Here is a 27183-nt window from a genome sequence, read left to right as displayed (position 1 = left end):
CCTGACACCAGACAGCTTGCTGGTTATCTGAGCTTGTGTTTTATTATATTTTACCGGAAACTTGACTATTTTTATTTATGCAGTGTTGGATCTACGAGCACTTCCCTCACATCTGTGAGCGGAGGACTCGCCGTTGTGCGGCTGCTGACCCTTGTGCAATGAGGTGGAAGGCCAGACAGACCCTTCCAGAAGAGGCACCCTTGATAGAGTACAGGCGGAGGCTGGATGCTCTGACGCTGGATGATGTTATCTGAACACCGTATACAGGTCACCGCGTGCATTGTCCTTTTGATGTATCTTCTTTATATTCGAGGTATGATAGATGAGAGAGCAATGTGGCAAGACACTTTCCTGAGAGGTGTCTGCGCCAGTTTGGTTATATACAGGGCATCCCACGTCCGGTTCCAGAGGCTCCAGCTGGTGGCATTGATCGCTGGTTTCAGAGTCACATCCTCAGCTCCCCCCGTGAGATCATGGATACAACTGTTGCAGTTCAGCAGCCTGGGCAGTGTCAGGATGGATACTTGGAGTGGTTCCTCAGAGTGTCACACCCTAGGGTCAGCCCCCATCTATCGCATCATTTGATGCTCCAGGGCTTCTTCACCACCACTACCACCACCTCCACCTCCACCACCCGCTGGTGACTAGGACAACCGTGTGCAGTACATCGCAGTTCACTTAGATTGCCTCATGGGTCTGGTGAACCCTGATAGTGAGGTCCACAGTATTTTAGCTAGGTTGACGGATGTTGCCCGTGGAGGATCTATGTAGATTTATTTTGTTATCATTGTATTATTTGTATATTGTATATTTTGTACGAACATCTTATGTGTGAACATCTTTTTTCTTGCATAATCTTTTTGGCTAGTACATGTTACGAGTAGATAACGAACATCGAATGACAAATAACATAGTTAACAAACATCAGATGACAAACAACAAACAAGCATAAACAGTACTCTGAATACATGAAAACCTAGGCGTTACCGGAAGATTCTGGACGAATCAGACACTTTATTATGCCGTCAGCAAATGTATCGGTGCAATCAAGACCTTCCAAAAATGACAGTAAAATCTCAACCGTTTAAAAAAAACAAAAAATTGAAACATTACGGAAATTTAGTTTATTTGAAATTTTTGGTATACCGGAAATTTCAAAATTCCGGTATATCTGAAATTTCAAAATTTCGGTTTACCGAAAATTTCAAATAAAATAAATTTTCGGTATGGTGTACCGGAAATTCCAAATTAACTGAATTTCCAATAATTCGTATTGGAAGTTTTGTGATACATGTCAGAAATTTGTTTCAGAAACTCTTTATTTCTCATATTTTTTAATCAAAGATAAAATTAGATTAAAAAAATATTGGGAGGTGGCAGGTTAAAAAATGGGGGGCAAGATAATTCCTCCACCACTAGGCTGTTTAAAACAACCCATTAACTAAACTGAACCGTCAATCCGAACTAAATTTAAAATAATCACACAGTATGTTTGATCCACCACAGAACCCAAAAATAGAACATAGATTAAAAGCAATCTGCTAAAAATATGATATATTTAAAATAGCAAACCATAGTACATTTGCTTGTTTATCATTACAATATCCGCAAAATCAAAAGATATAAAATAAATAAATGAATTAATCCCTACATAATTGATTATTTGTACAACATTCTACTTAACGACGAGTTCCTAAAATACAGTGGCAAAATAAGTAACTATGCTAAATTCTCCTTTCACACAATTGTTAAGCAAGAAGCAGTAGAAGGATCATATAAAGCAGGAAGAAGATACTTCCTTCCATTATCACCATGTGCATTGTAGCTAGCACCAGTAGTAGAATCAACAAGCAAATCACCAGCATAACCAGGGTAAGCACCTTTCCCATAAACCCCAGGACAAGCAGAAGCAGCTTCAAGAGGAGCCTCAGAAGGACCCTGAAAGTACCCATTTCCAAAAGGGTTTGTCGCAGTTCCAGCCAAAAGACTAGCCAAATTGATCACCATTCCGTCAAGGCCAACATCGTTGTTTGGGGAAACCAAAGGTGGGCTTTGAGGCCCGTAGATTGGTTGGTGAAATGGCCACGCGCATTGACCTGGACATTGTGTTTCGGAATTTCCAACCCAGATGTAAGCGAATTTGTAGCTCTTACCCTTTACAGGAACAGTTGAAGAATAAGAAGAACCGTGAGTCCCGCATCTGTCCATACAGAAGCGTTCAACAGAAACATCAGCGGATGTTAGAACAACGTTAATGGAGTCTTTGTTGTCTCCTTTTGAAGCTAACTCGATAAGGTTTTTGCTAGTGAGTGATTTTCCAAGTGAGTAATTCTCGTCGAGAATTTGCTTACTTAGAGAAAGAGAAAGCTGTGAAGCTTTCTTCTTTGAGGTGAGATGGTAGTATTTTTCAGTTGTTTTCCACCATCCAGAAACGGAAGGTTTGTTGGGTTGTGAAGATGGAGAAGAGAGTGAGGTGAAGAAATCAGTGATTATAGCTTTTTGGGATGGTTTGAAGTGACCATACCAAATGAGATTGACAGAGATTTTACCATAGAGTAGAGGACCGTTGTGGTAGTGAAGAAGCTGAGATTGGTCCTGAACAAGCTCATTCAGATTCCTAGCAGCTAAAGAAAGGTGAAAAACTGAGATGAGAAGAAAGATTTTGAGAAAGCAGTGAGAAACCATATTGAAAATAGTGAATACTTGAAAAGAGCAAAGATTGTTGTGAGTTTGTGTTGTGTCTTATAGATTGTGTTGAAGAGAGGTGTATATATATAGTGGTAGAAAGGTGAAGTAGTTGCATTGACTAGAGTGATCCACTAAGGTGCCATCCAGCTCGAAAACGCGTTGTTGTTCTAAGTTATTCTTAGGACTATAAATCCATTCAACTGTTCGGCGTGCTTTCATTTTTCAACCGCCTTCGTTATTGGTTCTTAATTGTGTTATTACTACTTACTAGAACAAGTTTGACATACACGACAAGTCTATTAAAACATACTATACACAATCTTTTATGTTTTTTAATTATTTAAATATCCATACAATCTAAAGTTTTAAAATAAGTTTTACAAATCATAAACATATAAAATGTTTGATTCAAAAAAAATAAAATCTGAATATATCGGAATTCAATCAGACGAAGGCAACATATTTTAAAAGAAGCCAATTAAAAAATATAAAGTAAATTGAAAATATTTCCAAATATTTAATTGACGACAGAAATAAGTATAAAAATACATAAAAAATTCATAAACATAAAATAAACTATTAACAAAACATACATGAAAATATATAGAATTTATAACAACTTCCAACGGTGGTTATTGATTCTTATGTCCCCCAACAACAACTTAGGATCTGAAGGATCTGGGTTAGAATTAGGGGTGGGAATAGGCCAGGCCGGCCTACAGGGGCCTACGGCCCAGCTTAGATAGGCCTAGGCCAGGCCTATTTAATAAAGAGGTCAGGCTTAGGCTTTTTTAAAAGCCTATTTTATTTAATAGGCCAGACTTAGGCTATTAAAAAAGCCTATGAAGCCTTATAGGCCGGCCTATATTTTCATATATATTAGACATATGTTAAATAAGTTGGTTCATGTATGCATATATATTAGAAAAAAAAGCTAAATAGGCTACCCTATATATATATATATATATATATATATATATATATATATATATATATATATATATATAACAAATGCTAAATAGGTTCACTTATATATGTATATATAGGCCGACCTACAAGACTTCTTAAGTTATATAGATTAATTGAAAACTTTAATGAGATACAGGCTTTTTAAATAGGCTTTCAGGCCAGGCCAGACTTTTAAAAAGGTCAGGCCAGGCCAAAAAACTGAGCCTATGATAGGCCAGGCTCAGGCCTTTTAAATTTATCGTAGGCCAGACTCAGGCCTTCTAAAGCCTAGCCTAGCCTAGCCTATTTCCACCCCTAGTTAGAATGACAGATATAAGGGTATCTTCTTAGACTGATAAAAAGGGGATATGGATTGTCTCATGCTTTTCCTCTCATGCTTCCATGCTGCTTTAATCCTAGCCATTGATTTGCTCTATTTTATTGTCTCTTATCACTATTGTTTTTTTATATGGATGCATCCACCATTGGATTACAAATTGGAGGGATGACTGGTCCATTAAAATAGGAGAGGATCCAAATTAATAAAAAGGTGACTCCTCTACCAGAAATGAAGGCTATTGCTCCAGCTAAAGTTTTAAAACCAAATCGAAGATGGAACCTGAATAACCTTTGAATCATGGTTCAACAAAACAGTGCAACCGAATAATAAATGAATAAATATCTTATTAAATGTCGTAAATAATCTATTCAGAGTCATATCTAATGAAATAAAAATCTATAAACTTTTAACATATACACAATAAATTAAATCTTTAACAAACACAAGTCTATTTAAATGAATGACTAATACACAAATCAATGACAAACATGATTATAATTGCAAAATTCATATCAAACCTTAAAATAACAAATATCATGGAAAAAGATGTCGAACAAAAATGTCTTATGGGTTATTACTTATTAGTGTGATGGTAACTTTTTTTTTTATAATCAAAGGTTATTATTAATAAGAGTATAAGGGTAATCATACTTTAGAAAATTTAAAGGTAAGTGTAATCAATTATACAAGGTGGTACAACAAAAACCTCTACCGTCAATGATATGGCATGACCAAGCCATCACTTTGATGTTCATGATTAAATTATCAAGCACCTAAGGTTCGCCTTTGAATAGGAAATTGGTTCTCTTCGTCCATAAGGACCACACAGTAGTTAATCAAAATAAATATAGTTTCTTTTTGTTTATCTTCCCAGCCAAAGCTTGAGTGAAATTTCTCAGGTGACACACTCCAACATAGTCCTCTATATCCTTAACATCCAACCATCCATAAATGCTACTCCAAACTTTTTGACTAATTATGCATTTGAACATGAGATGTTATAAGTCTTCAACCTTCTCCTGGCGGAATATACAAAGCTCTTGTTGTTCATTACGAATTATCCCCCTTTTCACCGATTGATCTTTTGTAGGTAGTATGTTGAGCACCACCCTCCATCCGAAAACCTTTAATCTTGATGGGATATTAGTCTTCTAAATCCTCCTGAGTGCCAGCTTCAATTGAGTTTTCAGAACTTCTTCCAAATCTTGGGCACGAATTAGATTGCAACAGCTTTTCACACTAAAGAAGCCTTCTTGGTTCGGCCGCCATCTTACCATATCTTTTGCATCGACAGTGGGACTGATATTTGTTAACAATTCTATTAGAGAAAATGCTTCCTCCGTTGCAATCGGGTCCTCGAGTAATATATTTGCATCTATGTGTAAATTCCAAAACCAACCATTATCATTCCAATAGCCCATCTCACAAACTTTTCCCATAGGTTTTCCAGAAATTCTAAACAGATTTGAAAAAAGGTTTTTGAGTGGTGCCTCCCCAATCCACCTACTTTTCCAGAAAGAAATAGTGTCTCCTAGGCCTAGTTTAGCCAATAGACCACCTGCAAAATAATTGTAGTTAGTTTTAATAGTACTAGCTTAGATCTCGTCCTTCCACCATGTTGAAGTTTTCTTTGTCTTCTTAGCATCCAAACCAAACATCACAGAGTGTTGAAAATTCCTATATCTAGCATTTAATATTTGCTTCCATGTAGTATCTTCTTCAACCAAGATACTCCACTTCCATTTACATAATAAAGCTTAGTTAAAATATCCTATGTGCCTTAAACTGAGTCCACCTCCTTCCTTAGGTCTGCAAATGTTGTTCCAACTTACCTAATTAATACATCTTTTATCTTCCTTGCCGCACCAAAGAAATCTACTTTGAATTTTGATTAACAGGTGCCTTGAAGAAAGACATGGTGTAGATTGGGATGCTTGACAATATCGAGTTCAATAGTGCTACCCTCCCACCAATTGATAGCATACGAGCTTTCTAGGATGACAATTTTTTCCTCAGACTAACAAACACCAGGTTCCAAAAAGCACATCTTCTAGGATTTGAACCCACCTGTATCCCAAGGAATTTGAATGGCAAAATGTCTATGTAGCAACTAAGAAAATGGGATGCGGTTTCCATAAAACTCTCATCCAGGTTCACCCTATAAATCATATTCTTGAAGAAATTCACCTTGAGACCTGAAACTAATTCGAAGCCCTTGAAAATAGCCTTGATGCTCCATAAATTATGACAATGCCCTTCCCAATCAAAATTGTGTCGTCAGCAAACTGAAGGAGCTTGATTTCCATATATTCATTCACCTTATACCCCTCAAATCTTCCTTCCTCGCTCGCCTTTTGAACTAGAGCTGCCAATCCTTCAGCCACCAAAGTAAACAAAAACAACGTTAACGGGTCTCCTTGTCGCAGACCCCTCTCCACCAAAAAATCTTTAGTTAGGCTCCCATTAACTAAGATTGATATTGAACTGTTGAATGTGCAAGCTTCCATCCATCTACACCATAACTCTCCAAAGCCAAACTTCTGTAACATATATCTCATAAAATTCCAGTTGACTCAATCATATGCTTGTTGAAAATCCTCCTTAAAAATGAAACATTCCTTCTTCTCTTTTTTGGCATGATCAATGATTTCATTCAAAGCCAACACATCGTCCAAGATTTATCTCCCTGGTACGAATGTAGTATGTGAAGGTGGGATTAGCCCTTTCAAAACAATTTTGATTCTATTAGCTAGCAATTTTTCCAGAATTTTATACAAGCAGCTGACCAAGCAAATAGGCCTGAATTCTTCGAGACTTTGAGGATTGTGGTTTTTTGAAATCAATGCTATGAAAGATGTTATTACAGCTTTGGGGAGGGTAGTATTCATATGAAACTCCTTAACAAGCTTTGCAACATTTGCCTCCAGTAAGTACCAAAATTTTTGAAGGAACTTAAAGTTTATTTCATCAGGTTCAGGACTTTTCTCGCCGTCGGAATCCCACATCGTTGCCCTAATTTCTTCACTCGAGAATTCTGACTCTAATAACGATTTCTCCCTGTCACACATTTGATTGAATCTTAGCCATTCAAATACAGGTCTTTCCCTTCATACCTCGAGAAGTTATCAACTGCTTCGTTTCTTGTTGCAGCCAGTAGATTGAGATTAGTCACTGCATCTTCTATATCAGCCTCATCGCACTCTCTCCGTTTCATCACAACCTCCTCCACCTTGAGATCAATCCAGCCAAAAGACTCCTTGTTCCAAACCCTCAATTTCTTTCTCAACAATTTAAATTTTTCTTTCATAACATACGACTGCTTGCCAACAACCACAGAAGATCTCCATACCTCCTCCACGAATCATTTAAAGTCTTTATTTTTAAACCAACACGAATTCACCCTAAAAGGCTTTGGTCCCCAATCCAAATCATTAGCTTTAAACCAAATTGGAGAGTGATCACAAATATCTTTGTCCCTCGTGTTCTGCCCAATGATCTTCCAATTGTCAATCAAAGATTTAGATAACAGGAACTTGTCTAGCCTGCTTCTCGCGCTCCCTTCTTTATTAGACCGAGTGAATTTGTTGCCCATGGCTGGTACATCCACCAATGCAACAAAATCTATAAATGCATTGAATTCATTCATATCAGTGAATATGTAATCTCTGTTCCTGCCCATTCTTTCACTCTTTTCTCTCACAGTGTTGAAATTTTCGCCCACACACCAACATCGCTGTTCATAGTTATTTTTATGTTTCACCAATTCTGACCAAAGAAATCTTTTCATCTCTAACAGCAAGACGAATATACATTAACAAAGCGATACAATTGAGTTTTATATTAAGCACATACCCTAATTGAGCCTTCTGTTTTGAAACTGAACACATGTGACATCACGCCAGTCTTCCACATGATCAATATCCCAGTTGATGCTTCATCAGAATCTTTAGCTGACCAACCCACCTCATTCATATTTTGCACTTAGGTTTCTTGGATAAACACCAAATCAGCCTTCCCTTTATTAATGATTTGATTCAACTTTCTTCGTTTCAAAGAAATGTCACATCCTCTAATGTTTAGTGATACAATATTATTCACAATGGTATCTTTTCGCCTTCCTTGATTTCAACCCTTCTCCATTGTGCACCTCCATCTCCCTAATTACCTCTACCAAATTATCTTTCCCCTAGCCTCCTGAAATCCCCAATTGAGTGATTTCCTTCCAAACCTTTGCTGCCAGATTCGCTTCTCGATTTTCCTTTGTTCGTCCTCATTTTTTAGATAGGTTTCACTCTGTTGAAGACTTGTTGTAGATAACTGTTCCTTCTGAGGATTGTGCTGATTGATCCTTCTGTGGTGAGTTTGTTGTATTAACATTGTTGCATGTTATCCCCTTTGGTTTTTGGTGGCTAAGAATTGAGTAGAAGGATTTTGAGATCTGAAAGTCACTGGTTTTGTTGGGTGAGGTGTCGTCATCAACAATGGTAAGACAAAGTTGGGAGATATGTTGATATCCCCATGTTCACTAAGTTCCACGAAATCCCCTGCCCCACCCCGAGTACTTTGGGCTTTGTTGGTCCTCAACAAATGGGCTTTGGGTTTTTTTTGTTATTTCTTTTGGCCTAGTAACCCACTCCAACATCTGAGTGAGCTTTTGGGCCCACAAAAGTGTCTTTACCCAATTCCCATTCGCTGAGTTTAAAATCAATAGATCCTTCCGGAATTGACTTTTGGTAATGATGATATTTTTCTGTGAACTTAAGACAATTGGCTTATGTGACCTATTTTTCCTTTTCCAAGGCCTTTTAAAACATCCCAACACCCCCTACAGCGCACCTTCGACCTCAGCCTCTATTTTGTAATTCCAAGCTCAATCTTCATCTTTAGAACTTTGCCAAGAATCATTATTTCTCGAAGACGTAATTCTTGTGCTCCTTGTTGAAATCCTCATGGGACCATGAGAATATTCCACAACCTTGATCCTAAAAAAAATATCGTTGATTGAAATATTGTATGTCTCATTAAGTACCATACAATATTTAGTCCTTACAAGGATTCTAGTAATGTCCATATTTGACTGTTTGGTTGTTTCTGCGTCTCAGCAAACATGTGCACCGATAGTTTTTGACATAAACTCAAACACCTTTGGGCTCCAAGCGTGGCATGGAAATCCATAAATTCTTAACCATGTTAACCTTTCGTTGTTTACTTCCTGTGGTGTCCATGGCCTGATCTCAATGAACCACTGATTGATCCAGTCTGTTGCTTCCTCGATCAACGCTTTCAATTCTCCTTCGTCATCTTTTTCAAGTAGGCAAATATTGGAACCAAGTGGTGTAACTTTCACTCCAAAATATCCATCCATGTTGAAGTATTCCTGCAAATTGTACGTCGTTCCAGGGTTCTCAATCACGCCAACAAAGGCCTTCTGAAATCTTGCTAAATCTTCCTCTTCCATATTGTACTCTAGATGTGCAAATGGAATCTTTTTTACATGTGTTAAGTTGTCCACAACTTTTCCTGTATTCTGATTCGTCACAACCTAGGCATATGTTTTCCTTCTTCCACCTTGTTCCCTTTTGTTCATGTTGGTAGCTCTATTACATTGAGGCACCGCATCCGACGTTTGTCGCCTTTGTCTGTTTTAAAAATTTCCTTCGTTAGTGTCTCCTTCATTGTTTCGAAGAAACCTCGGTATGTTGGCATATATTTTCTGTGAGCAATGATTATGTTATCCAGTCTGATTGCCATCATTTTTGCATTAGTTACGTTGAAGAAACTTGCAAACCCATAACGTTTCCCCCTCATATCCCTTCTTGGTGGTATAATAACTTCATCGATCTCGCCATAGTCTCTGAAGATCACATATAATTCCTTTGCTCCACAATCCTTAGGAAACTCCGTGAAGAAGAATGTGGTTGTGTAGCAACCTGCCCTAAAAAAAAGGTTTTGAGTCGCCACCTATTCTACCAGGGTGAATAGGAAACCCTACGCATTTAGAGATCGAGGTAAGATATTATATTCAGGTCAAGGGAAGGTGTTAGGCACCCTTAAACCTTTCCTAAGGTTTTATCAAAGATAAGGTTTATGGCTAATAAAGAAAGGTGATAGAAAGTTAATAGGGTAAATGGAAAAATTTGAACCTAATTAGAATTTTAGGGAAGGGGGCTCGCCTTGTTGCCAAGTGCCTACGTACCTTCTTATGGAGGATCAGAGTCAACGTAGTTCGGGGCAGGGTTGTACGCCTTAGATTTAATATGAAGTATTTGAAGGTATTTTGAGTTACCTTATCGTAGTTTTGAAATTTGTGGTTTTGCAAGGCATTTTGAGTTACCTTATTCGCAGTTTTGAAATTCGCAGTATTGAAGAGATGAGTGTTTTAAGATTTGGCGTACAACCCTGATTTAATATGTTTTCGTTAGGTGTGATGATCAATAGGTTTGATCACCATAGTTAACGGATTAGATGAAGGATTGCTGACCATTCTGATCGATAGATTCGATCATCACGAACAGCAAATAAAATGTATTTTAGTTTTAGATAATTAAATTACTAGTTTTATCATTATCTCTCATAATCAATAGATTTGATTATTACACGATAACGAATTTCATTATTGTATTTTATTGCTTTATTTCCCGCCAATGCGATCATTAGGTAAGATCGAATCAAAGAGAAAATTAACCAAGGATCAATTGAATAAGAATTAATGTTTTTGCCCAAATGGCCAATGGGATTGGGCAAACCCTAATGCTTTGATAAACCTCTCTAGGGTTTTTGTGATTTTTATCAGTTAAAACTGATTAAATAGATTAATCGAAATAATCGGATAATCGGGAAGCAATCCTAACCCTAGTTATTAACCTAATCCTAATTTATTATCCTAACCATATTTAAATAAATTAATTAAATTGAACACAATTAATTAATATTAATCTAAATAATTAAATAATAGAACAAATAAAAAAATATAGAAAACCTGGGCATGATCCTGTGTTGCTGAGATCTTGAAGGAGCATGGTGAACCTCTTCCTTGCTGACGTTAGATCTGATGATCTATTCATCCAGTGGTGGGAGTGGAAGGTGCGTCATAAGCCAATGAGGACGCGTGGTACAGGATCAAATAAACCTGCGTTTCATTAAAAATAATGTTGGGGGTGGGGATCAAACCCACGCCCCTTACCTCAAACGCCTCACATACCATTCCAACCAGGCGATCCATCTGTTTATAGTATGCATTGGAAACATAATATATAAAACTGAAGCCCATTAAGAAAACGTGCGCGAGAATTTTAAACTGGCCAGTAATGCAAGGACACATCATCATCTTCTTCGTAAAAACCTGCAACATTTCTTTTACACCACTTTTTGTAGGTTAGTTATAAAAACGTATACCTACTACACCTATCCCTTGCCAAATCCCTCATACACGCCTAGAAATCATGACTAAAACCATGGTTGGTTTCGTCTCAACCAAACGAGATCAATGATACCTGTTTCAAGCTATAATTTTTGCTAAATCGACAAACCCTAAAAATGTGAGTTATGAACCCTAATATGGTGAATCACAGTATACACACGTAACGAACAAATTGATAGCCCGGGGATGATCAGTACATCATAACAAACACATGTATGTCATTAAAGCATGATAAAGATGCGTGAATCATTGCATTTGAACTCAAATTCAGAAGGGCAAACCATGAGCTATGTGGATTGATTCTGAACGCTTCGAACCTTACAATTGATTGGGACAGCTCCAGAGAAGGTCGAGTAAGCTTATTGAATCCTTGGAATCACTGGAACTGGCCTGAAATTTGATCTTATACACAGCTCTGCTTCACCGTTTTTTTTAACTTGGGATTAGGGCTCTTCTCCCAATTTTTTGCCCTTGAGAACTAGGAGTTGTTACACATATATAGTAGACTCAATTAGGGTACCAAATATGGATGCCATCTTGATAAATCCATAGAATGATTTTTGGTACAAATATGATTCCAAATCTTTCTAAAATTGGTTTTTTTGAATTCAATCTCATGCCAATCATCCTTTACATGAATTTTGTATTCAATATGTGTCATTTAGAGAGTAATTCTGATTGGAAACCAAACCATAATCAAATCTTTTCATATTTTTCCCAATTATTTGATTTAAATCATATTTTAATGAATAAAAATCCAATAAAATATCAAATAAAATCAATTAACCATGGTCTTGGGCTTAGAACTCCTTGATGGATTTAGGAACAAAATTGGGTCATAAAAAGTTAAGCCCATTTGTAAGAAAATCAACTTTGGTCCTTCTTTGTTTCATATATTTCACCAACAAATTAGCCAACTTTGAAAAAGTGTATCTCCTGAAGGATAGAAAAACACTTAGAAAGGGGGGGGGGGGGGGGGTTGAATAAGTGTGACTTTAAAAACTCTTAAGATAAAAACAATTGCACAATGATTTTTATCCTGGTTCGTTGTTAACGAAACTACTCCAGTCCACCCCCTTAGAGTAATTTACCTCACCTGAGGATTTATTCCACTAATCAACCTTGATTACAATGGTTTTCCACTTAGATACCCTCTAAGTCTTCTAGAGTATTCTAAACACACCTTGATCACTCTAGGAATCTTTTACAAATTAATGTAAACAAATTCTTACAAGAGTATTACAATGCTTCTTAATAAGCTATAATCACAACTGTGATATTTCTCTTAAGTTCTAAGCTTAAATCTCACTAAGATATTACAAGTGTAGTGAGGTTGAAGATGAAGTTTGAGAGCTTTTGAATTTGACAGCGTTTCTGTATTTTTGCGTAAGAGTTGTGTATTCAGCTTCTCATCAGAACTTCTATTTATAAGCGTTTTGAGAAGATGATCGTTGGGAGCATTTAATGCGTTGCATGATCCGTACAGCATTTCATTTAATGTTTCACTCTTTTGTCAACTACCTCGAGCCTTGCTTTTCCTGCTTTAACTGACTTTGCCTTTAATAGCTTCTAACGTTCCTTTTGTCAGTCAGCGTAGCCTGTCATCTTGTACTTGCTTCTGATATGATGTTTGTAGATACAACGTTTGAATTAATCAGAGTCAAACAGCTTGGTGCAGAGCATCTTATTGTCTTTTGACTTTGAAGTGCTTCTAGCGTGATACCATAATAACTTCAGTGCTTCTGCTTCTGAACTCAAGTTCTTCTGATGCTTCAATAGACCATGTTCTGATTCTGCTTAACCATCTTCTGATGTCTTGCGAGAGCATGTTCTAGTGTTGCATACTTGAACCTTCTGAGTCAGTGCTTCTTGCGCTGAATTGTGCATACTCTTTATATATTTCCTTAAATGGAAAATGCATAGGATTAGAGTACCACATTGTCTTATACAAAATTCATATACATTGTTATCATCAAAACTAAGAATATTGATCAGAACAATTCTTGTTCTAACAATCTCCCCCTTTTTGATGATGACAAAAACATATATAATTGATATGAATTTGCAATCAGAAATAACAGATGACCAAAGACAATTACACAGTTATAGCATAAGCATATAAACATAGTGTGTGAATATGTCTCCCCCTGAGATTAACAATCTCCCCTTGAAATAAATACTGGAAGAATTTATAAATAAAAGACTTCCCTGAGTATTTTCCATTTCAGTCGAGACGTTCACATTTGCCTAGAACTTTAGAACATTCAGAGCTTATGCTTCTTGCTTTCCATAGGACAGCATCAGAGCTTTGAATTTCTTCTTGAATCATAGCATGCTTGATTGTATCAGAACATTCTTGAATGTATTAGAGCATCATCAGAGCATCTTTACATCCTGAAATGTTTCAGAACAAACTAGACAACAAAAGTCAGAGCATGAATGAATCAGAATATTCTTTTAAGAAAGAACATGTATCAGAGCAATGCTAGAAAACTATCAGAGCAAACTTTGATAAGTTCTTAAAAAGAAGATGTATCAGAACATACGAAGGATAAGAATGTGTTAAAGCATATTCTGCCACGAGAATATCAGAACATTCTTCCTTCTTGCTTCTGATCTTGAAGCTTCACAGCACTAAGCTTGCTTCAATTCCAAGTGCATGTTTCTTTACAGAATTGCTTTTCCCCATGTATTTGCTTCTCATGTTGAGCTTTTTCAGAATATCTTCAATCTTGCAAAAAATCTCAAAGACATAGAACTTGCAAATATTGTTAGGAATGTTGAGACTCACTCCCAGCAACTGATATAATAAATCAAATCAATTATCATGTTTCTCCCCCTTTTTTGTCATAACATCAAAAAGCATTTAAAAGATTCAGATGAAAAACAATATGAGTGAAAAAGATAATATTCCATTAATTCAACAAAATATCAGAAGATACAAAAGAATAGAAGCAGATGCAAGAAACAGATGCAAGAAATAAGAAGACAACTAAGACCAAAGGACTACGACTAGCCTAGCTTAGAAACTATTTTGGCCAGAAGGTTTTGAATCTCATAAGTGCTTTCTGTCTGCGTCTTCATGAATGAGCAAAACTCATTGTGAGTATCTTCATGCTTATCCAAACGAGAAGCAAGATCATCTTGATTCTTTTGAAGAGCCTTCATGGCGTTCACCAAAAGAGAAGGTTCATCAGAAGCAGCTTCACAACTATCATTCAAAGGAGTGGCATGCTCAACAGCAGCATCAATCATGAGAACATCATCTTGATTTTCCTGAACAGGAAGTTTATCAGCAGGATGATTCTCAGCATCTTGAGTCTCAGCATCAGCTTCTGACATAGAAGCATCTTCAGCATAATCTGGAGCAGGGATATCAGAATCTTCATTCTCAAGAGCCCGAAGAATCTCAGCCAGATTCCTTGGAGGTGTAGGAGCAGCAACTTCTGATGGGTATTCAACAGCTGGATATACCATATCTGGTGCTTTCTCTGAGGGATTCTCCCTTAGCCAGTTGAATAAAAACTGAAAATCTCCAGTCAGAATAATGAATTGAGGCTTCCACACAACCATTGTTAGGCATGGTTCATCTTCAAGTTCATCTACAAACTTCTTCTCCTCAAGAGATCTCCAATTTCTGATTGGATGATAGTACTTATCATCATCAAGCTCCAAGCAGTGACCAGAAGAACCAGATGCCTCAGCCACGCATTTCTTCTGGATGTTCAGAGCATCAATCTGAAATTCCTTCTTAAAGATTTTCCATAAGCTTCGAATAGCAACATGATCCAACTTGGAGTCATGAGCAGCTCTCAAAGTTTCCATCCTTGTTCTGAACTTAAGCTTGAATAGGTCAAAGCACATATCAAGAGAGGGTTCAGGAGGATTAAAGGTGAAACGATAATCAGGGTACAAAAGGCAATAGGGTTTGGATTTTCTTGAAGGTAAATAATGAGTTAGAGAAGATGTAGAATCTGTGGTGAAGGTGGAATTTTCATAAGGTGTTGGGGGAATGGCATTTAGTGGTTCAGGGTTCAGAATATGTGTAGAAGGAGGTGGTTGGTAACTGTTTGGAAAGGTGAAAGAATTTTGGGGTTCAGAAGGAGGAGGCTTTTTCTGAGAGGAACAGGCAGAAGAATCTGCACGAAAAGCTTTCTTAATGCGCTTATCAAGGTATTCATCAGATTGTACTTTGAGAGGATCAAAGAGTTGCATCTGCTTCTTAGCTGGCTTAGCATTAGGTTCTGCTTCTGAGGCCTTTCTCTTTAACTTCTTTTCTTTCTTCTTCTGCTCTTTCTTTCTCAACTCATCCAGAGATGGAAGAGTTCTCCCTCGAATCCACGCAGTATCAACATAAGTTTGAGCTTTTACACATGACTTCAAATAGCGCTTAACAGACTTGTCTAGCTCTTCTTTGAACATGTGAGAGAAACTCTCAACAGGGATTCTTCTAGTCAGAATATCTGGAAATATTCTTGGAATAGAAGTTACCTTCTCAATCAGCTGCATCCTTTGTAAATCAAAAGCATTCAGAATGCGTCCTTGGATGACAGTTAAGAACTTGGGCGAACCAACAGCTCACAGAAGATCCAACATGTCACTTTCAATCAGAATATCTGAGATCATTCTGGCAAGAGGGATAGTGTTCTTCTTGAAATTTGGATTCTTCTTACGTTCTTCATCTCTTGATTCTTCAATATTTGTCTTCAAATGTTGAAAGAGAATGTTTGAGAGATTAACTTGTATACCTTTTCTAATGCAGAAAAGTACATACTTTAGATCCTGATTTACGTACGTAGCAGCAAGAGATCGCTTTCTATGATAGAGAGATCCCAGGATAATCTCAGCCCAAACTCTATAGGAAGGCTTCAAAGAAGTAGTTTGATGAGATGCAGATCCAGAGGAAGACAATTCTCTATCAACTTTCTCCCAATCAACTCTACCAGGAAGAGCACCTGTGATTCCATCTGAGTCATCAAGACCATACAACTTCCTTATCATCTTCTCAGTCACAACAACTTCATGCCCTAATACGAAGGAGATGATAGCGGTTGGAGTAACTGTTGCATGAGTCCAGAAATCCGTAACCAAGAGTGGATAAACAGGTCCAACCAATCTTTCAAAGTAGTTTGACCAACCTTGTACCAGCATTGCAGCCTTGGTTTTGAAATCATGTTCCAACAGATTTTCAAAATCCACCATTGTTTCGCATAGAACTTCCAGTTCCTCATGTGGAATAGAACAAGTATTCAGGGGATGATATCCATATTTGTGTTGAACGAGATGTGCTAAAGACATTTTGTGTTGAGTACTTGAGGATGAAAGCATGAATTCACTCTAAGATTCGGTTTAGAAACTAGGGTTTATGCAAGAACGAGAAAGAGGGAGATGAATGAAAGAGACAATGAATGAAGAGAGAGAATGTAAAGAGATGAATTGTTATGGAGATGAGTTTATAAAGGGACGTATTTGAAATGAAATGCAATATGCATTTGAAATCAAATGCATTTAATGAGAAATGACGTTGGGAGAGATAACGTAATATTTGAAATGATTTGCACAGTTATCTAGGGCGACGTCTCCTCAATTGCACGCGTACTTGTCCAAATAGAGTTAACACGTTTTCAATCATCTGGAAAGCTGGTGACAGCTGTTTTGCTTTAAAAGAGATTCTGAATCAACTTAGATAATGAAACGTTAGTAATAACAGAATCAAAACTTCTAATTGATCAACATCAGAACTTCTTATAAGAAGATAAAACAAAATCATTTCAGAACTAATCCATACGTCAGAACTTCTCATCTTTTCATTCTGGGCATAAATCCATACTGATATTCTTCAGAATGAACTTAAACCTATCTTCAGCAAGGGGTTTTGTAAAGATATCAGCCCATTGATGGTCTGTATCAACAAAGTTTAAAGAAAGAACACCCTTCTGAACATAGTCCCTAATGAAATGATGTTTGATCTCAATATGTTTATATTTGGAATGTAAGATTGGATTCTTAGACAAACAAATAGCATAAGTATTATCACAGGAGATAGGAATGTTACTCTCATATATCTGATAATCTTCTAACTGACTCTTCATCCAGAGCATCTGTGTACTACATCCAGCAGCAGCAACATATTCTGCTTCTGTTGTAGAAAGGGCAATGGTAGCTTGCTTCTTGCTCTACCAGGAGATCAGATGACTTCCAAGAAATTGACAACTTCCAGAAGTACTCTTTCTTTCAATTCTATCTCCAGCGTAATCAGCATCATAGAATCCTACTAAGTTGTATTCTTTAGATCTTCTGTAGACTAAACCAATATTAGTAGTACCTTTTAGATACCTCAGAATTCTCTTAACAGCTGTTAATTGAGATTCTCTAGGATCTGATTGGAATCTTGCACACAGCCACACACTGAATAAAATATCAAGTCTAGAAGCAGTAAGATATAGAAGAGATCCAATCATACCTCTGTACAACTTCTGATCTACCTTCTTACTTACCTCATCCTTACCTAAGATACACGTTGGATGCATAGGAGTCTTTGCTTCTTTACTTTCAGAAAGATTGAACTTCTTCAGAAGTTCTTTCACATACTTGGTTTGGTGAACATACGTTCCTTCTGATGTTTGATTGATCCGGATCCCAAGGAAGTACTTGATTTCTCCCATCATACTCATTTCAAACTCAGCCTTCATAGACTTAGCAAACTCCTTTCCAAGTGTAGCATTAGATGTTCCAAATATAATATCATCAACATAAATTTGGGAAATTAAAAGATCCTTTTTAAAGGTTTTACAAAAGAGGGTAGTATCCACTTTTCCTCTAGTGAAACCATTATCCAGAAGGAAAGAACTTAATCTTTCATACCAAGCTCTAGGAGCTTGCTTCAATCCGTATAATGATTTCTTTAGTTTAAAAACATGATCTGGAGACTTAGAGTCTTCAAAACCAGGAGGTTGGTGGACATAGACTTCCTCATCTATATAACCATTTAAGAAGGCACTCTTAACATCCATCTGATATAGAGTGATGTTATGTTGAGTGGCAAAATAAATCAATAAGCGAATAGATTCTAATCTGGCCAGTGGTGCAAAGGTTTCTGTATAGTCAATACCTTCTTGCTGACTATAGCCCTGAGCCACCAGTCTGGTTTTGTTTCTTACAACTTCTCCTTTTTCGCTTAGCTTGTTTTTGAAGACCCACTTCATACCAATGATGTTAAATCCTTTTGGTCTAGGAACAAGATCCCACACATCATTCCTTGTAAACTGATTTAGTTCTTCTTGCATGACAATTATCTAGTCTGCATCTTCTAGAGCTTAATCAACAGAAGTTGGCTCGATCAGAGAAACAAGACCTAATTGACATTCTGCATTGTTCTTAAGGAATGCTCTTATTCTGATAGGATCATCCTTCTTTCCAAGAATGACATCTTCTGAATGAGCAGAGATGAGTCTAGAAGATCTTCTGACAGTTGGCTCTTCAGAAATTTTGAGATTCTCTAAAGAAGCAGCAACTTGATCTTCTGATACTTTGCTTCTAGGTTCTTCAGCTTCTGTACTTTGCTTCTTAATTCTTCAGCTTCTGAAATTGAGATATCTATATCTGCAAAATTCTCAAACTGCTTTGGCTTTTCAATACCAAGCTTATCATCAAATCTGATATTGATTGATTCTTCAACAATCAATGTTTCAGTATTGTATACTTTGTAGCCTTTAGAGTGTTCAGAATATCCAAGAAGGAAACACTTATGTGCCTTAGAATCAAACTTACTCAGATGATCTTTAGTATTCAGAATAAAACAAACACATCCAAACGGATGAAAATATGAAATGTTGGGCTTTCTGTTCTTCCACAATTCATAAGGAGTCTTATTAAGAATATGTCTGATAAAGATTCTATTCTGAATATAGTATGCAGTGTTTATTGCTTCTGCCCAGAAGTGCTTAGCCATATTGGTTTCGTTGATCATGGTTTTGGCCATTTCTTGTAGAGTCCTATTCTTTCGCTCCACAACTCCATTTTGCTGTGGAGTTCTAGGGCAAGAGAAATCATGGTCAATACCATTTTCTTTAAAGTAAACCTCAAAGAATCTATTCTCAAATTCGCCACCATGATCACTTCTGACCTTTATGATTTTACACTCTTTCTCAGATTGAATCTGAGTGCAGAATTCAAAGAACACTGAATGAGACTCATCCTTGTGTTTCAATAACTTTACCCATGTCCAACAACTATAATCATCTACGATGACTAATCCATATTTCTTCCCTCTGACAGATGCTGTTTTGACTGGTCCAAACAGATCAATGTGCAGAAGTTCTAGCAGGCTAGAGGAAGAAACAACATTCTTATACTTGAATGCAGGTTTGGAAAACTTCCCTTTCTGACATGTTTCGCAAAGAGCATCTGATTTGTATTTCAGATTAGGGAGACCTCTGACCAGATTTAGTTTGTTAATCTGATAAATCTTTCTCAAACTAGCATGGCCTAATCTTCTGTGCCAGACCCATTGCTCTTCGCTAACAGACATAAGACAAGTTACCTTCTGATTCTTAAGATCCTGAAGATCAATCTTGTAAATGTTGTTCTTTCTCTTGCCTGTAAATAGGATTGAGCCATCCTTCTGACTTACAGCCTTACAAGACTTTTGATCAAAGATTATGTCATAACCATTGTCACTTAATTGACTTATGGACAACAAGTGATGAGCTAATCCATCTACCAGAAGAACATTAGTTATAGAAGGAGAGTTACCAGTACTTATGGTTCCTGAGCCAATTATCTTGCCCTTCTGATCTCCTCCAAACTTAACTTCTCCAGCAGATTTAAGCACCAGGTCTTGGAACATAGACCTTCTTCTTGTCATGTGTCGAGAGCACCCAGAGTCCAGGTACCATGACATGCTTTCCTTTGTCTTCTTTGCAGCCAAGGATATCTACAACGGGAATAATCTTTTCCTTAGGTACCCACATTTTCTTGGGTCCTTTCTTGTTAGTTCTTCTCAAGTTCTGATTGAACTTGGGTTTAGAATGATAAACAACAGGAGGTACAGCATGATAATTCTTATTCTGAGTTACATGATATTTCCTAGGTTGTGTCACATGCTTCTTAGTGTGTGTAATGTGAAAGCTTTTAGCATGTGATGTGAGCCTAATATCATGGGAGTGGCCATACTTGAACTGATCATACAAGGGCTTGTATGTGATTTTCATATCATCTACAGGTTCAAGTTTGTATGGGGTTTCACCCTCATAGCCAATGCCAACTCTCTTGTTTCCACTAACAGCATATATCATAGAGGCAAGTTGACTTCTTCCAATACCTCTAGATAAGAACTTTCTAAAGCTCAAGTCATATTCTTTAAGAATATTGTTCAGACTAGGAATAGACTTTTCTGATTCAGAAGGAGATCCAACATCTTTGGATAATTTTAAAACTTTTTCCTTCGGTTCAAAATTTTCTACTTCCAGCTTCTTAGTTTCATATTCAAATAGCTTTTTCAGCTTTTTGTATTTGATACTAAGATGAGCCTTGAGTTCCAGAAGTTCTGTTAAACTAGAAACTAACTCTTCTCTAGATAGTTCAGAAAATACCTCTTCAGAATCTGATTCTGATGTAGATTCTGATCCATCATCAACTGTGGCCATCAGCGCAATGTTTTCCTGCTCGCCTTCAGAGTCTGATTCTGATGAATTTGAATCATCCCAAGTTGCCATAAGACCTTTCTTCTCATGAAACTTCTTCTTGGGCTTCTCCTTATGAAGCTTTGGGCATTCACTCTTGTAATGTCCTGGCTCATTGCACTCAAAGCACGTGACCTTCTTCTTGTCATATCTTCTGCTTCCAGAAGATTCTCCTTTTTCAAGCATCTTAGAACTTTTGAAGTTCTTGAACTTCCTATGCTTGCTTTTCCAGAGTTGGTTTACCCTTCTGGAGATCATGGACAGTTCATCTTCTTCTTCTGATTCTGATTCTTCAAAATCTTCTTCTTCAGTCTGAAAAGCGTTAGTGCACTTTTTATAATTAGATTTTAATGCAATAGACTTACCTTTCTTCTGAGGTTCATTAGCATCCAAATCTATTTCATGACTCCTCAGAGCACTGATCAACTCTTCAAGAGAGACTTCATTCAGGTTCTTGGCAATTTTGAATGGAGTCACCATTGGACCCCATCTTCTTGGCAAGCTTCTGATGATCTTCTTGACGTGACCAACCTTTGTGTATCCCTTGTCAAGAACTCTTAATCCAGCAGCTAGAGTTTGAAATCTTGAGAACATTGTTTCAATGTTTTCATCATCCTCCATCTTGAAGGCTTCATATTTCTGGATTAAAGCAAGAGCTTTAGTCTCCTTGACTTGGGCATTTCCTTCATGAGTCATTTTCAATGATTCATATATGTCATGGGCAGTTTCCCTGTTAGATATCTTCTCATATTCAGTGTGAGAGATAGCATTCAGCAAAACAGTCCTTGACTTGTGATGATTTTTGAATTGCTTTTTTTGATCATCACTCATTTCTTGTCTTGTCAGCTTTACTCCACTAGCTTTCACAGGATGTTTGTAACCATCCACCAGAAGATCGCATAAGTCACCATCTAATCCAAGAAAGTAACTTTCGAGTTTATCTTTCCAATATTCAAAGTTTTCACCATCGAATACTGGTGGTCTAGTGTAGCCATTGTTACCATTTCCATTGTATTGCTCAGCCGAGCCAGATGTAGATGTAGGTGTTGGAGTATCACCCATCTTGACTTAATGTTTTTCTCTTCCTGAATCTTTTCTAAACACGGTTAAGTGCTTGCACCTTAGAACCGGCGCTCTGATGCCAATTGAAGGATAGAAAAACACTTAGAAAAGAGGGGGGTTGAATAAGTGTGACTTTAAAAACTCTTAAGATAAAAAAAATTGCACAATGATTTTTATCCTGGTTCGTTGTTAACGAAACTACTCCAGTCCACCCCCTTAGGGTGATTTACCTCACCTGAGGATTTAATCCACTAATCAACCTTGATTACAATGGTTTTCCACTTAAATACCCTCTAAGTCTTCTAGAGTATTCTGATCACACCTTGATCACTCTAGGAACCTTTTACAAATTAATGTAAACAAATTCTTACAAGAGTATTACAATGCTTCTTAATAAGCTATAATCACAACTGTGATATTTCTCTTAAGTTCTAAGCTTAAATCTCACTAAGATATTACAAGTGTAGTGAGGTTGAAGATGAAGTTTGACAGCTTTTGAATTTGATAGCGTTTCTGTATTTTTGCGCAAGAGTTGTGTATTCAGCTTCTCATCAGAACTTCTATTTATAGGCGTTTTGAGAAGATGACCGTTGGGAGCATTTAATGCGTTATGTGATCCGTACAGCATTGCATTTAATGTTTCACTATTTTGTCAACTACCTCGAGCCTTGCTTTTCCTGCTTTAACTGACTTTGCCTTTAATAGCTTCTAACGTTCCTTTTGTCAGTCAGCGTAGCCTGTCATCTTGTACTTGCTTCTGATCTGATGTTTGTAGATACAACGTTTGAATTAATCAGAGTCAAACAGCTTGGTGCAGAGCATCTTCTTATCTTTTGACTTTGAAGTGCTTCTAGCGTGATACCATAAGAACTTCAGTGCTTCTGCTTCTGAACTCAAGTTCTTCTGATGCTTCAATAGACCATGTTCTGATTCTGCTTAACCATCTTCTGATGTCTTGCGAGAGCATGTTCTGATGTTGCATACTTGAACCTTCTGAGTCAGTGCTTCTTGCGTTGAATTGTGCATACTCTTTATAGATTTCCTGAAATGGAAATGCATAGGATTAGAGTACCACATTGTCTTATACAAAATTCATATGCATTGTTATCATCAAAACTAAGAATATTGATCAGAACAATTCTTGTTCTAACATCTCCCTCAATTTTTAAGGTATGGAAGAGTTCTAGGACTTTTTGGAAACCTCAAGATTTCCTCTACAAGACACTTTGGAACATATTTTTCATTTGGAGATTTTATCTTGATGATATGGCATTTTACAAAAAACTGCTTTTGGTTGACTTTTGAAAAGGACCTATAATCGTTTGTACCATATCTCTCAAACGAAGCATTTCTGGCCTTGGCTTGTGAGAGACAAAGTTGTATAGAATTTAATTTCCTTCAAAATAGGCTTTGAGTGAGAAATTTCTGATACTCCATGTGAAAGTTATGGCCAGTCAAAGTTGAGTTGACTTTCTCCTATAAAAACCCTAATTTGAACCTTTTGAATTTGTTCATTTCTGAGTTTTTTTATTTAATGATTCATGATCAACCTTTGATCAAATTATGGATATAACCTCAAATACTTGATGTTGACCAAAAGTCTTGAAGTTTGATTGTATTTTGACTATAGTTGACTTTTAGGTCAAACTAGTCGACTGTGGATCATCTGAGCCATTGAGTGAGCAATCCTTTGAGTTGAAACTTGCCTTTTGACATGGAGATTTTTTGAATCATAATGAGTCATATGAAATCCATTAGAGACCTTATTTTGTCAATTTCCTTAGGAGGATACAAAAACCCTAGTTCAGGAGATCCTTGCTTAGGAGAATGCCTTGATAAAACCCTTGAGCCTTTGAGGAACCTTTGATTGAATATAAGAGGGTAAATTTTGGGGTATGAAAGGTTGTTGCTTTCGACCTTCTTACATTTTTGTACCCTCCTTCACTTGTATTCCATGGTTTTTTCCTCTCCTCCTACTGTCTTCTGGTTCTCCTGATTGGGATCCACTATGCCATTATGCTTACAGTTCCTTTTCTTATTTGGGTTGAGATGTTTACGTTTATGGTTGATGATGCTTTTAGAGTTATAGATGTTTACGTTTTTGGTTGATGATGTTCTTAGGGTTATGGAAAGTTAGATAGAGGTTGGAGGTTCTCTCTCTTCATCGGAAAAAAATGGTATTTATCGTTAGTGTGATGGTAACTACTTACATAAATGAAAAGTATATAATATTTATGATATTAATGTGTGTGATGGCAATAGAAGAGTTAGACCCAGTACAACAAAACTTCACAAGAGGCGAAAAAAAAGAGTTATATTATCCAATACATAGTGATATCCCACTACAAAATGCTAGAGACCCTGCTTCTTACTAACACTCTCTAACACGCCAAAATAACTACACCATAGCAAACTAAGGTTACCTATACACCACTATATTCAAGCAAAATAGAAATTTCTATAGAGTATAAACATCAAAATCACAAACGAAAAAAACATAAAGTACAAACACCAAAAATCTCAATCGAAAAAACATGCAAAATGGTAATCCGCTCCATTGGCACTATGAGAAACAGTTGACAGAACAAGCTACTGAACTCCAAGATTTCAACCTCAACAAGCTCTCCAGAATAATAAGGAATTAAATGTCAAATCCCACGTCCACTTAGGGGTAGTTGGTACTTCCTAAGCGTATAGAATTCAGACCTAAAAACTCCTATAAATACCTCAACCACGAAATTGAAAGAAACAATCTCATATAGACACAAATATTGGATACACAAAGTTTCTTACTTATCTACTAGAGTTAGTTTTAAACCTTACAACAAACCTTAAAAGTCTATTACAATATTTAAAAACTAGAGATTATCACATGCTATACTCTTATCAAGTACATATAGAAAAGAGAGCACAAAATTTGACAAGGATAATTTTCAGACCTGAAACACGACTTAAATGATATAAGATGTTAGGAGCACCCACATCGGTAGGTACCTCACAAATTTCAATAAATTTGTGTAAGTGTATGCAGATAATTTTCAGAATATGGATGACAATATTGTGGAAGAGGGGCTTTGCAGGGCATCGTAGCAATGTTGTCCACATGTGAAATTTTGAAATAAAAATATAATAAAAAAGAAATAATATTAGTAATAAATGTAACAGCTTTATTTTCAACTAGAAAAATAACACTAGTGGGACCCATTTTAGAATTTTAGAATAGCTGTATGGATATTTGAAAAATGTAGTTGGGTGGTTTAAATAATTGAAAAATATGAAATAATATATTATATTAGATGAGGTCCATTTACACTACCAAGTTGAGTGGTATGGATGTGAATGCTCTAACGATAATTTTGATTTAAAATTTTTTGGCTTTTATAAATAGATTGGCGTCATCTACAAAATATTTAAATTTAAAAGATGTATTAATATCAAGAGTGAGTTAAAATAATTAGATATCAAGGGTCTGTTTGATAAAAATAACAGTTGGGTGATAAATTAGCTGATAACTTATAGCTTATGGCTGATGACTAATGACTGATAGCTTATAGCTTATAGCTGATGGTTGAGACTGATAGTTCATAAACTAATTGAAGTGTTTGGTAAAATTAGCGCTTTAACTAACCTATAAATGTAAAATGACATAAAAGTTATTCAATAAATAATTATTTCATTTTAAATTAAAATAAATTATAAAGGATAAAAGTGGATTTTTATTAAAATAATAAGGATAAAAAAGATGAAAAAATGATAAGCTATAAGTTATAAGCTAAAATGCTATTTGAAATAACGTTTGAAAAATAAGCTACAAACTAGCAAAATAAGCTATAAATTCGTGATGACAAGACCGTTACTAAACAGATCTAAATTGTCATTTGAGTTTATAAACTATGAACTATAAGCTCAACATTTTGTCTTATCGAACAAACTCCAAAATATAATCAAACAACCATTTCCTTGCAATTGAAATCCGTCATTCCGTTAAATAGCGGGTGGTTAATGTCTACTTAAAGCATCTTTAATGATAGCAACTAAAATGGGAAAACTAAATTATTTTAGGTGAGACCAAATTAACATGTAGGATTTAAATAATTCAAAATTGACATAAAAGCTTTTACTTTAATGGTGATTGTTTATAAATAACTTAAATTTGACTCCACATAAAATAAAAAATGATTTTGTTTTTGTTATACATGTGATACCTTTGGCCCGTTGATGTTTTTTAAGTTACCATTATATTTTATTTTAATAATATAAAATTATCTTTTTATGACAATAAAACTTAATGAACGTTGGTTATACAGTGAACGACAACTATATCTATTGTCAGGGGCGGTTCCAAGGTCCAGTTAGTCCAGGCACGCGCCCAGACTCAACTCCTATTTTCTTTGTACTCTTTCCAATTTAATAGCCGATTTTTAAACAAAACTCGGGACAAAATCAGTAAAAGTAGGATGTGAAAATTAAAACAGATGAATAATCAATGGTGTAAACTGCCTACTGCTTGTGTATTTGTTAAAGTTGCCAATATATATTCAGTAAATAATTAAAAGGTGTATCATTAAAGCTAATACCGCTTCTTCTACATTAGGAACCTTCCTTCTATCTTCTACCTTCACGTGTAGTACTAAATCCTAATTAAGAAATACTCCATCTAATTTAACGGATATGATAATTAAATGCAAAGAACTGAGATAGAAATAGTTGGCATATATTGTGAGTTAATGTAACTTGAAAACATGGACATGCATTGCACTGAATTATTTTGGTCAAGGCAACACAGCACCTTTTCAACTAATCTAACACGCTTAATTAAAAACTCACATAAATTCTACCCAACATTGTTAACTCAGAGGGAGAATATGCGGGTTATAGGCAGAGAGATTGGTGTTTATGTTTTGTTGTTGTTTTTGTTCATGTGTGACCTAGTCAAAACATTAAGTTTTAAATATTGTAATTTAATCTTATCAAAATTAATTATAAGTGATATTTAAGCTCGGTCAAAGATCATATTTTAATTTAAAAAGGATTTAAATAAA

At 36.2% G+C, this 27183-nt stretch overlaps 1 protein-coding gene across 1 annotated transcript; it reads right to left on the bottom strand.

Annotated features, from left to right (window-relative positions):
* Positions 1-1539: 1539 nt before the first annotated feature.
* Positions 1540-2768, bottom strand: LOC131656213 (protein PHOSPHATE-INDUCED 1-like). Its single transcript, XM_058925972.1, has one exon. It carries the CDS (start codon positions 2683-2685, stop codon positions 1738-1740), a length of 948 nt encoding a protein of 315 aa, XP_058781955.1. The 5' UTR covers positions 2686-2768; the 3' UTR covers positions 1540-1737.
* Positions 2769-27183: the final 24415 nt, after the last annotated feature.

Source organism: Vicia villosa, linkage group LG3 (assembly GCF_029867415.1).
Source record: "Vicia villosa cultivar HV-30 ecotype Madison, WI linkage group LG3, Vvil1.0, whole genome shotgun sequence".
In the NCBI taxonomy this organism is placed as follows: domain Eukaryota; kingdom Viridiplantae; phylum Streptophyta; class Magnoliopsida; order Fabales; family Fabaceae; genus Vicia; species Vicia villosa.
Note: the sequence above shows the minus strand (reverse complement) of the source record. Positions and strands in the feature narration are given on the sequence as shown.